Source organism: Tyto alba, unplaced genomic scaffold, assembly GCF_018691265.1.
Source record: "Tyto alba isolate M040663 unplaced genomic scaffold, T.alba_DEE_v4.0 Super-Scaffold_20000042, whole genome shotgun sequence".
Classification (NCBI taxonomy): domain Eukaryota; kingdom Metazoa; phylum Chordata; class Aves; order Strigiformes; family Tytonidae; genus Tyto; species Tyto alba.
In genome coordinates this window covers 6342025-6354476 of record NW_024881293.1, presented here as the reverse complement: position 1 = coordinate 6354476, position 12452 = coordinate 6342025, and the positions used below count along the sequence as shown (strand labels likewise).

At 44.5% G+C, this 12452-nt stretch overlaps 1 protein-coding gene across 7 annotated transcripts in view; it reads right to left on the bottom strand.

Moving 5' to 3' along the window:
- Positions 1-14: 14 nt before the first annotated feature.
- The window catches only part of PUSL1 (pseudouridine synthase like 1), a 28106-nt gene continuing 15668 nt past the window's right edge, over positions 15-12452 (bottom strand). For 3 of the 7 annotated variants that reach the window (XM_033007524.2, XM_033007526.2, XM_033007527.2), the window contains exons 4-8: positions 12033-12182; positions 9655-9828; positions 4920-4974; positions 2606-2778; positions 819-968 (exon numbers count right to left, since the gene is read on the bottom strand). In XM_033007524.2, the coding sequence (XP_032863415.1) occupies positions 944-968; positions 2606-2778; positions 4920-4974; positions 9655-9828; positions 12033-12182 (577 nt within the window). In that variant the 3' untranslated portion in view covers positions 819-943. Of the gene's footprint in view, positions 166-805; positions 969-2605; positions 2779-4919; positions 4975-7036; positions 7351-9654; positions 9829-12032; positions 12183-12452 lie in introns of those variants that run through there. The other 4 variants (XM_033007525.2, XM_042794164.1, XM_033007529.2 and 1 more) reach the window with 4 other exon arrangements.

Here is a 12452-nt window from a genome sequence, read left to right as displayed (position 1 = left end):
GAAGATGCCCACAGTCACAGTCAATGATTTTTATTGAGACAAGACCGTGCACTGTGTAAAGAACGCTCGGCAAACCTCCATCACACATCCACAACAACAGTCCTTTCAGACACGGCTGTATCTCACAGAGCTGCTATTCTCCTGGGGCAACTGTAGTGTCCAAATCTGAGAGGAAAAAAAAAACAAAACAAACCAAAACCCATTGATTTAGGGAAAAAGATGGCACTGAAGCCATCTGAAAGCACCTCCTCCATGATATCCATTTGCCATCTTCTGCAAATTTGCCCCTCTGGCCCCCTTTCTTTTTAAGCTAAAAAACATAAATAGTTGAGATCAGCTGCTGTTAAATCAAGAGAGACGCCACATAAGCAACAGGATGAGCTGTTCTCCATCCTTCAGTCTGTACAATCCTCTCATCAACACCAAGTGAGCAGAAATGGATCTGTAGGCACCCAGACACCACAGAGTTGGTCTTTATGCATGGTCAGGGACAGAACAAGAATTTAAAGTATCATTCACGTGAGATCTCAAAGTCATCGTTACTACAACTTCTCTTTTACTACCCTGCAGGTAAGAGGAGGAAATCTACTGGGGAATAAAAAAATACACATTTTTTCCACAGCAACTGCTATAAACAACACCTCTACAGTCCGGCCCATCCACTGTGATGTGGGCGTCAAAGCCGTGAGCCATAGGTCAGATGGCACAGAAAGGAAGACTGTGGGTGTCACTGCTCCCTTCAGTATCAGATGTGACTCCTACAAAAAAAAAAAAAAAAAAAAGCCATTCCCTGCATTCACCTTACCTGCTTCATTATATTCCACTGATTTTAGAAAAAGTCCAGATGGCGGAGCCATGGCACTTGGTGGAAAAGCCCGTGAATCTTTTATCTCCAGTAACTCCTTTATATGATTAGGTGTTAACTTTCCCTGGCCGACTGCAACTAGAGCCCCAACCATTCTTCGGACCTGGGAAAACAGAGAACACAGCTTAGGAGCTGCCGTTGTAAAAACTAAAGGGATGAGGAAGTTGTGTCGAGAGTCCTGCCCTCGCGCTATCAGCAGTCCTGTCCTGTTTAACAGCCCACAGTTACTACCAATGGCAAGTCAAGCTAGAATCTTAATCAGCTTGTTCAATGCCTGTCACCCAGGAAAGAATATCACCATGATTTCTTAATATTAGCCTGGTCCTGAATATAGGCACATCATGATTATTAAACTCACAGTTCTCAGAAAGCCTAATTTCTGGTCTTCCTCTACTGTTCCTATCAGTTGTTCCCCGTGCCACACACTTTGCTCCTAGTCCAGCTGGGCGTTAAGAAAGAAGCAAGCATTTCCCCACATAAAGAATGTTTTGACCCTTGTTTTAGGTGCCACTGGAATATCCCAAATCTCAGACTGGCCTATCAGGGTTCAAGCCAGTCCTGGCTGCCCCTCGCATACCTTTGGTACCACACACCTCCAGGGAGCATTTCCAGCAATCACTTTATTTCTTCAGAAAGATCATATTCCCTCAGTCCCTGAGCACACCCCAGCAGTCCCAGTCACCCCCCAGTTTGCAGAGGAATGGCACTCCTTCCCCTTTTAGCAAGGATTGCACGGGCTGCCTAGGTTCTGCACCAGTTGGGGTGACACTACAACATGCAGCAGCTAAGCTTGTCTGCAACGTGCAGAGGCACAGCGTCTTCTAGTGAGCAAAGCTGGTGGTAGGGAAGGGAAAAGAACTAGTAAAACTACCCAGCTTTCTTTAAGTCTTCCCTCCCTACAACTACAGATTCATAAGAATGAGATGAGGACCCATAACACAATGATCTCCAGGTACACAGCCTTGGAGCAAGGCTTGTCCTCATCACATGTGGGAAGAAAGCTGAGCAGAGGATGGTTTCTGTTTCAGAAACAGCAGCAGCACCCACACATCTGTCTGTGGCAGGAAGCTCACAGGTTCTTAATACATAAGCAACACTGTTTGCAGGTGGGGGGTGATGGGGTTGCTTCTCTCTCAGAATGCCAAAAGGAAAAAAATCCTAAGTAGGACAGCCCCCTCAGACAATATCCCCCCCAGTTCAGTACACTGGTATTTCAAACCCCTCTGCATGTCACAACTTCCCTCCCTCCACTCTCAGCAATTCCAGACCTAGTGGGTTAGCACAAATTTCACACCGCAGTGCTCACCTCCTGCATAAACACCCCTCACACTCCCGCATCCTCTTGGCTAAAAAACACCCTTTCCTCTACACCCCTAGAAGACATGCAGTTCCAGGAGGGCCAAGACTTGTATCTGCCAATGCCACCCGCACACCAAATGCTGGTTCCCCGTGACTAGCTAGCTATGACATCCCTGTGTGGTGGGTGCATTTCTCTCCACCCCTTTTGTGAGCTGAGGGGATCCTTCTGAAGGCAGAGGACTGACCACTAATCCTCCTGGTACTTATGTTGAGGCAGCATCAGGAAGCTGATGTTGAGGAATAACTGATGAGTAAGAGTCCCTCAACTTGTGCCAGAAGTATTTTCGGCAAGGCACTCCTAGAGAGAATTTTATCCTGAGACTAGCACGCAGGTGACTACCTGCTTCCCATAGGCATCAAAAAAGCTTGTGCAAGAAATACCTGGGGATGCTCCAGGGAAATGTCTGGGGAAACAAAGGACGAAGAGAGAGAAGGGCAGTCCTTTTCAGGCTTTTGTTCAGCAAGAGATGAAGCTCAGGAAAAGTTAGGCCCTGTCCCAGTGCCACTGGAGTGAACAGGCTTGTATGAACAGTCCCATCATGAGAAATGCCTCTCTGAGGGGAAAGAAATAGCACAACACGGTGAGCCCAGTGGCGTCCAGCTAGGCAAGAGCTGAGCCCCCTCCCAGACCCTGCCAGCACTTTGCCTGGGCTCGCCCGCGCTCACGTGTGCAGGACAGCACACACTGCCTCGGGGAACGTGCTGCAGATTCACTGGGCCCAAGTCTTATTTGACAGAGGAGCCACACCAAAACTCAGCCCTTGCCACAGGCTGATCCCAAGGCCCCCATCTGCACCATCTCCTAGTCGCTCTTCTCTGTCCACACCGAACAACTGTCCTCCAGTCTCAAATTTTACAGGCAACAGCAGCACCAGCCCACGTGGAGGAAACTGGTCAAGCAGATGCTGTCCTGATTCACCTTCTCACGCTGCTGCCAGAACACTTCCCCACTTATGCAGGCATGATCAGTCATTTGGCCTAAATAAAATTCGTTCTATTAATGACCTTTCAAAGTGCATCAAGCTCTCCGAAAACTTAGATGTAGTGCTGTAATGAAGCATTGGACTAAGTTTCTGATCCATTAACATTTATAAAAGAAGAAAACAAAGTCCACTAAGCAACCTGATCATGTTTATCACTGTTAATGAGAAAGGTCCAACAAGGCAAGATACATTTATCCAAAGGCAAACACTGTCTCTGCCCACGTGTTCTGATCTTAAACTGCACTGTGGAGCGCCAATAGCCTGCCTTTAAGCAGATGCAGGAAGAAGCACAGATCCTTGACTTATGTTATTTTATCCATCCCTCACTAGAGGTCATTGTATGCTGTGACTTTAGCTTTGATGTCTCCACACTTGGAGTTAGCTAGTGTAAATGCAGACTAATGGCACACATCTGAAATAGTTGTGTGCTTGGTGCCCCCCTCTTCTGCATGCTGTTCAGCAAAAATATATACATACAGTTTCTGGGGCCGTTTAACCCTTTTCTCTAATAAAAACATCCCAATATCCATATTTATCATAGCAGCTATACAAGGTGAGATACGAATTCCAGCTAGTCTAGTCTCTTCTTTACGGTGGAGGGCAGGAGCAGATGCTCAGGTAGCAGGGTGCAAGTTCATCGTGTACAGCCTGTTCCTGCTTCGCCACAGCCTGCCTGCCCGCTGTAAGGCAGCTGCTGTAAAGGAGGTTCAGAGAGGGCATTAAGCTGAGTATTACGGGTAAATGTTCCCCCTGCAAGAGTGTCACTGAGTAGCATTTCTGTTCCAATGCACTAAATGGGTTACCAGCACTTTCTCCTTGTCAGAAGAGCATCTGATGAAGCAAATCCCTGCTGTATATCAGGCCCTTCTCAAGCATGTTGTTGTTCTTCCCTTGCTCATATCCAGACACCCACTGTCAGAGAGCTTACAGAGCATTACTTGGCACAAGATGAAAACAAATTTGGTTTGTCAAAACAGAATAAAAAAATAGCTGCTTGCTGTTCCCACAAAACACCCCCTCCCTCCTCCAAAAAACAAGCCCTCTCTTGCCTATTCTCTGTCTCCAGAGTGTGACCATGGCCAGGATAGGCAGACTGAGAACAGCCAACTCTTTCCTAATGAGGTGATCCATTAAGTTGTGGAGGGAGCTGTCTCCCCTGAGGATAGCAGCAAAAACCCCACTGGAGTTATTTCAAAGAAAACGCAGTGAAGACTAGACAGCATGGCAGAGGGAAAAATCCTGCAGTCATGCCTGCATAGCTGAATCAGGTCTTCCCATCTCTCCTTTATGCAACACTGAGAATTACTTCATGCTCCAAAGCCAGAAAGTAAAATTCCAGGCAGTCTTTGCTGGGCCCAGTGCCATTCGGCAGAGCAAGAACATATGTCTGTTGGTTTTACCACTCAGACTGCAAAGACAAAGATTGCAGAAAACAAAACTTTCCATCCTCCCACACGATTCTGTGACTTCGGACATTCATTTTAGACACAAACTTAAGACATGCCGGTTCTACCAGATCAAACAAAGAACACAGAACCTCAGCCCTCTGACGCTCGGTCCCTGTGTGTGTCACACAGCTCTAACACCAGCTCTGCAACACAGGTGGCACTAAACAGGGATGCAACGTTGTTAAACTGGTCAGTAGTTATATAGCGATAGTGACACTGGTTCTTGAAAGCAAAGTATGTGCTGAACACAGCACCAAACAGTACCTGTCGGTAAAGGAATGATCTGCCTCTGAACTTCAACTCCCAAAATTCCAGTCCCCTAAAGAAAGGAACAAAAACAGTGCGTTCAAAAATCACATTTCAAATGACTCTTCTACCCACAAGTATAAATCACAGGTGAATGTGAGGAGAATGATTAAGAAGTTGCACAGCCCCCAATTAACTTCAAACAGCATCATGAGCTTTTGAACACCAGACTGCTCGTTTGCTACTCAGATGTAGACATTTTCGAGGGTGAAACAATTCCTTCCTGGTTTGTATGTACATAGTTTTATGGGGCTTGATCTTCCTGGTGCTTTACACCATTCAAATAAAAGGAAAGTCTTCTAAGGTACTACTGATTTGAGGAACGCAGTGTGATGCCTCCTGGAGAAAGGAAGAAACAACCAAACATAGCAAAGCGACTCGACCATTCCATTTGGAGCTGGCTTGAGAGAGCCATGTTGTCCTTTACAGGCTTTGCAGAATGAATTTCAACACTCAGCAAAGCCTACTGTGACATCCACGTGCTACTGGAAAGGCCAGGACAAGCAAGTCAGGACACAGACGTGCCTGAGGAATCCAGCTGCAGCATCAGAACACAGGCAGTGACAAAGAAGCACTACAGGCTAAGAGTGAGCAGAGCAAGGAAAGGCAGATGAATATTTGGGGATGAATGGATGCTACTATGCAAGAAGACATCCTTTCCCCTCACTGAATCCATCTGATCATACAGATACCATTTGCCAGGAAGTTTTACGGTTGTAACCAATATTGCTTACAAGAACTCTACTGAGGCTAACTATTCCAACCCTTCACTGACACTTGCATCTGCTGCTAAATCTTTACAACTTGCTTTCTAATTTTTTTTTGTGTTTTTGCTGATGTTCCAGTACCAGCTGTAACACTAAAACCCAATGCAAACTTGCTCTCAGGAAGAATCCTGCAGGGAAGAATCTATATGTGCATTTCCTTCCTACAGATAAAAAGTCTGATATGCACATTGGATATATATAAAAACAGATGCACACTCATGTATCAGACATCAGATATGCCAACAGAGCACAAAAAATGTGCAGGTTTTCAACTTCAGTACCTGCATCCCTGAACTTCCATGCTTCCGAGCAAACATAGAAGTCACTTTGATAAAAGTAACAACAAAATAACAACAAAAAAATAAAACTCACTAACAGTTTACAAGTGCTCCTTATATCCCACAGTATTCCTACGGCAAAAAGAGACAAAGCTTACCTTGAATAGTCCAGAAAAGCAGATTTTTATATGCAAACCCTCTCCTCTCCTCCTTTGCAATGAGCCCAGTAACTGGGTATCAAAGGGCTGTGGAGATTCGCATCAGGTGTGAGAAGAGCACAGCTGCAACAGATTTGTCTGGAGGGTCCTGATGGACAGGCTGGGTTTGCTGGAAACACCTGAGTAACAGGAAAGGGGCTGCCCGTCCCCTGGGAGAGGGGACAGCTCTTGGGAGCCATGGGACAAAGGTGAAGCAGGGACAATGTGATTCACGGGCCCGCACGGGGCAGGATGAGAAACTGTCATTGTAGGGAGCAGCCACAAGCTGTTTTCTCACAGGTTTTACAGAGAAATTACTGCTTTTAGCCCTCCCTATCGTGTATGTTGGCATATGCAAAGGCAGCTCCTGCCTCCGGATTCCTCTTTATGTCAGGAAATGACAGTGTTTCTGTCACTCATGCATGGCCTGCTCTGCCCCCAGCTCGGCACGCATGGCAGACAGACACGTGCACTGCTACACACATGTGCAAACACCCAGCACATCGAGGTCGTAACTCAGATCACATCTTCAGCAAAGCATGAGAGACAGATTTTTTTTTTTTTAATAGGGACAAGTCTCCCTCTCATCAAATTGCATGCACCTTCTTCAGCCAGGATTCTTCTGTCTTGGCTGTCTTGACAACATAGATTAAGCTACCAAAGATGGGTCCAGATACTGAGGAAAAACATCTTGTAGACTTTGAAAGAGAACAAGATACTTTCCATTAAGACTGAAACTTTGTTTTTCTTGTCAATCTTACAGATAACTTTGCTTACCAGCAAAAAAATCCAGCTGTCTTTTTCAACTTGGCAGCAGAAGCCAGCACCTTGCAATGAATAATACATATTCTGCTTGAGAACAGGTGACAGAGCAAGCACTCCCCAGGAATAAGCGATGGGGCTAAGTCTCTGCACACATCCTTAGCATTCAAAAGCACTGTGTATGGATGGAACACCAACCCCACTTCCACTGTTGCTGAGCAACTGAGTTTGATGGAAGGAATCATTTTAACAGTTAGCCTTTTAAACAGACAAGTGGTCAATTCAGAAGACTGGTTTAAGCTCCGAAAGGAAGGAAAGCATGAGAAAGAAAAGCTGCATTATTTGACTAAGAGACCATGGTTTATCATTCCATGTATTCCTCCCTCTGAAACAGAAAATAAACCTCCTTAGATTAGGCTTAAAAAAAAAAAAAAAAAAAAAAAAAATCTATTTATAAGCTTTTACTGCTATCCCTTTTATTGCAGGAACAGTTAATTTTGCTACTGCAGTGAAGAAATACAGATGCACTTCAAGCATATTTGCTGTCCTATTTGCAGAACAGGCAAACAAACACTGAGCTCCATGACTTTAACTGTTCCCACAGGGAGAGTTTTACAGATTAAAAGTAACTTGGACACTGTAATTAAAAAACCCCAAACACAGAAACAAAAAAACCCAACAATACCTAGCCTGTCAAAGACCCAAACCCCATAACTTTTTTCTCTAAATCAGAAAAATCATGGTTATTACTAACAAAATATTCTAAGACAGTGAAATGCCATTTTAATGCATTGAAACTAGGCTTCTTAAAGCCACCCCCTTCAGCCTAAATATTCATTAAATCAATTAATATCGACACATTATAAAAATGACTCACTATAAAACACAAGTTTGCCTACATGTGTCACCAAAAGCAAAAATATTCCATCACAAACCAGCTCGATGCTTTTGATCCAGTTTTCAGTTTGCTCTCTCTCTCTTGTGAGCTGTTTTTGGCCTCGTGTGGGATGGGTTTATGCAGCAAGTTATGCAAAGAATGGCAATTTCCTTCTTTTACATTAAAATTGAAGACATAAAAAAAGATCTGATCTGTATTAAATCTCAGAGATCGGTCAACTGACAGTCGCAGGTCTGGATTTGGAAGGTAACCCGGGCCATACTGCACTCACAGGTGATTGACGAGACTGTTAGTGATTATTTGCAGGTGAGCTCGGGACTCTGCCATTTAGACTACTACACATCAGAAAGGACAAGACAATCTTGTGGCTGAAGCATTTCACTGTTACTCGTGTCCCCAAGCATATGCACGCTTGTCAGAGGGAGGCCATGCTCTCCATTCAACAACAGCAACCCAATAATAGAGGGCAGGAATGCAGCCACATGTCAGCATCCACTTTCCTCTCCAGCCTTCCCTCTCCCATGGGATGGTGCTTCTTAGCTGCACGAAGGTGGGAAGTGTTTACATCTGGCACTAACTGCCCAAGTCCTTGCACTTATACAGCAGAGAGTAACAGAGGAAGTGCCATACCCCACTTTATACCCGTATCTCTTTATAATGTGGCTGTGTATTGACAGGCACCGATGCTGAACAGGAAAAGCAGGAATCAGAGACGGTGGGAGGAACTGAAAGACCAGGGTTATTCAGAGCATACAGATCTCTCTCCGGTTTTGCAGATCCTTTTCAGTTTTTATCTTGCACTACTGCTGGCAAAATACACTGTGCTAAGACATGGAGAAGGAAACAGTGGGCTATCTGCAACCTGCAGTGAGGTTCCACCAAGGCTCAGAGCGTGGCACTTACTGTTACAGACAGCTCAGCAGGTACTCAAATCTAGTGGAGGGTCTCAGGGGGAAAACTACAAAGAAAAGGGTTTTCTCCTAATCAGGAAGCAGGAAAACATGGTTTGGAGACAGACAACAGCAAGGTTTACTTTCAAGCTGAAACACAGCAGCCACCTATCTGTGAAAGAAGCCAGCATGAAAGCAAAAGCCATGTTCAGATGATAAATACCCATGATCATTCTGGGGGAAACTTCAGTTTCTGCTAGAGAGAATATATCCAGCCACTTAATTTCAATACTTGCAAGACCTGGTCCTGAAAGAACCTGACACTCAACAATCTTTTGTTTATGTAATAACTGAGGAACATTGGACTTTCCATCAACATCCCCTGGGAAGACAAGTAGGAGTTACCGGGTGTGAGCTGAGTGGATCTGCATAGCTATACCAGCAACCTAGGTGCTGGGTGTTTTTTTTTCCTTCTATTTGCAGCCTTTAGGCAAAGCTAGGACAGAAGTGGGGGGGTGGGGGGGTGGAAATTCCCATCCCCCGGCAGAGCTGATCTTTAGCAACCAAAATTAATGTAAATGCTGGAGGGACCTCATAGGACTTGCTCTGTGCCAGATTCCATCCACCAGTTTATAACGTCCTGTCTTTTAACATACAAACAACTGTACCAGCTTCCCTGCCCTCATTCCTGCTCATCTTTCTCCCTGGGGAGGACAGGGAAAGAAATGTCCCTTCCAAGCTGCCAGTAGGCAGAAATCTGCTGACACCGTCACAGGACTGTGAAGGCAATGCACAGCAAACAGGAGGTCAGCTCTGAAAGTGGTGCTGGAAAGCAGCTTTTCAGGCAAAGCAAGCATTAGCTGATGAGAGCAGCTCCTCAGCTGAGCATCCAGGCTCTCACCTGTGTTCATAGTGGTGGGACAGGAAACCAGAAGAGGGTTGGATGTCTGCCTGGAACATGGTTCTGACCGGACACTGGAACGGTGTTTCAGAGTTAAGTGAGCGAAAGGTGCTGAAGTCGTGGGTTCCCACCAGGAACTGTGCTGCATCCCTCATGGCAGGCACGTTCAGGGAGCTGAAGAGAAACATGCAGAGCGAAAGGAAAGGAGCATCAGGTGAGACCAAGTATGTTAGGTGGGTCAAAGTCCAATTAATTGATGAGAAACTTACACCTGGCGCACAGATTTAACACTGCAGCACTGTGGAAACACATTTTACAAGATGGAGTTTGTTTTGTAATGGCCCAAACCACAAACCAAGATGCCAAGTGGCCTGAGGTCTGAAGGTATTCAAAATCCCAGGCTAGATGAGGGGTTGGCAAGTACATGCCTTTATCCTGCTGTGCTTCTTATAACAGTTCAATTTAAATAACTCTAGTCAAATCGCTGGCTAGAGCACAGGACAAGAGAACCAAAATCCTCTGCAGTATCTGGATCTCATAAACTGAAAAAGATGTTGCCAGGTAAGAAAATATCAAACACTGTGATGGTTTTCCAAACCTTAGATTTGCAACAGCCAGAAGATGAAATTAGGAAGTAACAGGAATGGAATGAGTGAGCAAACTGGCAGGAGGAAGCCAGTGTAAACCCAAGGTGGAGATGCAGAAAAAAGGGCCAAGGGTAAAACTCAGAATGTCACATGTCATTCAGATTTCTTCAGCTGAAGTATCTAGGTCTGTTCAAAATAGTCTCAAGAAAAGGAATTTAGAGACATTTACTGATATATTTGCTAAATAGATGCTTATTTTTATTCTATTTTTGTAAATTTCTCGTAAGAAAAGCCTGAGCAAGAATGCATGACCCAGGGCCTAAGTTTTTCAGATCTTAACAGAAGTCAAAACGTTTCTGAAGAAAACAAACAAAATCAAGATGAGATTTCCCCAACATCATTAAATTTTTTCACAGTGTTCAAGAAAAATGACTATCACTTACAGAAGTGCTGATGACACCTAGTTGGTAATTCAGACGCCTACAGAAGTTTAATGTGTATTATGTGTTTTATACACCAGATGTGCTCAGTAGTGCACACACTGTGAGTGTCTCCATTACTAGCAGTCCAAATATCCCACATGTTAGTAAGACACCTCTCATTCAGAATTGCTAATATGCTCACCCTATCCTTTATGTGGTATTGCCATTTGAGAAAATTAACTGCAGTGTCTGGACTAAATTAAATGCTACTTCATAAAGCTTGAGATTAAGGCATATTGTGCACATAACATCTAATTTTGCAATTTCATATTTATTTTTCCCTTCCATAGCCCACAGAAAAAGTCAGCAATTTAATGTTAGGACAATGGCATCTTCATTCCTCTGCTAGGACAGTTGAGATTACTTTTTTTTCCATTACCCACAATTGTTATTCCAATAGTGGTGATGAAATTACCACAACTGGCCACCAACCTGTTTTTCTATAACCTTGTGGAAAACTCTGGTCTTGAATGTATGTTTATCTCAGTACAACATAAACTAAAAGGACAATAACAAATTATCGTCTGGGTTTTGTTTGTTTTTTCCTCACCCACTGTTTATCATGTCCTAAGGTTTTGTTTTTTTTTTTTTTTTTTTAAAGTGGCACTGAATTTGTTTTTATTCCCTTGCATATACAAGCACTGATGTGTTATGACTCAGTGGCCACTTCAAGAACACAAGTGAGTACTAAGCTAGATACATTGGTTTGTTATTGCAGGGTAGCACAGTGTCATTGACTCTCCCTACTCAAACATACAAGCACTCAGACAGGGAATGAGATTTACATGCAGTTGCTACCAGAAATCAGACTAGGGGGGGAAAAAAAAAAAAAATTCTGTCTTTGTTCTTGCCTGCCTGCATGGTCACACCTAAAACTCTTAAGATCTGCCATGCAATGTGTCTGTGCCTGTCTGCACCCTATCAGAGCACTGTGCCTTCAGCCAGCTGTTTGAATGGGTTTGCTGTATGAATTGGCAAGGTCACCTGAGGAAACGCCCATCACTTCCTTGAGGAGGGACACAGAAAGCTCTTGATGGACTCTACCCCCAGTCATGGAGTATTTCAGCAGTGCTAAACATGTTTATCACAGGTACAGCTGAGAGTACAATTAGAGAGAGCGGTAAGTCTCAGGTCTCAGTGAACGTAACAGTGCAGTTGCACTGATTTCAGCCGGGAAATCTTGTCAATACGAACCGGGAATCTGGTCTCACTTGTGGAAATTGCCCCCTCCCCACTTCCCCCAAAAGCCAAGCCTTTCCTGAGTGTTGAGGAGAGAGCTCCCCAGGGAGATTTAATGGAACACACTTACCCTCCCGCAGGAGCCCAGCAAAGATCCCTTTCGAACACTGGTATTTCAGAATAATGAGCGCAACCCATCAACAGCCGATAAACGTAGGTTCTTGACAGTGCAGAGAAGCGTGCATGGAAGCTATCGCTCACTCGATAGGCATTCAAAATGCTGTTTGGACAGAAGAGAATGAGTGAAATGGGGGGGAAATGTCATGCAGTAATTCAAAAGCTTTTGCCTGGTCACCACATAGATGGGAACTGACACATGTAATGGCTTCTTTGAGAAACTGCACTTGCAATTAATTAAATATCATTCCCTCCTGATAGCCAGTGATTAACCAGTGAGTGAGGATTCACACCTGTAAACTGCTACAGACATCTGTCAACTAGAAGAACGCAGAAGAGCCTTGGCAACACCCCTGTCATCAAACACCCTGAC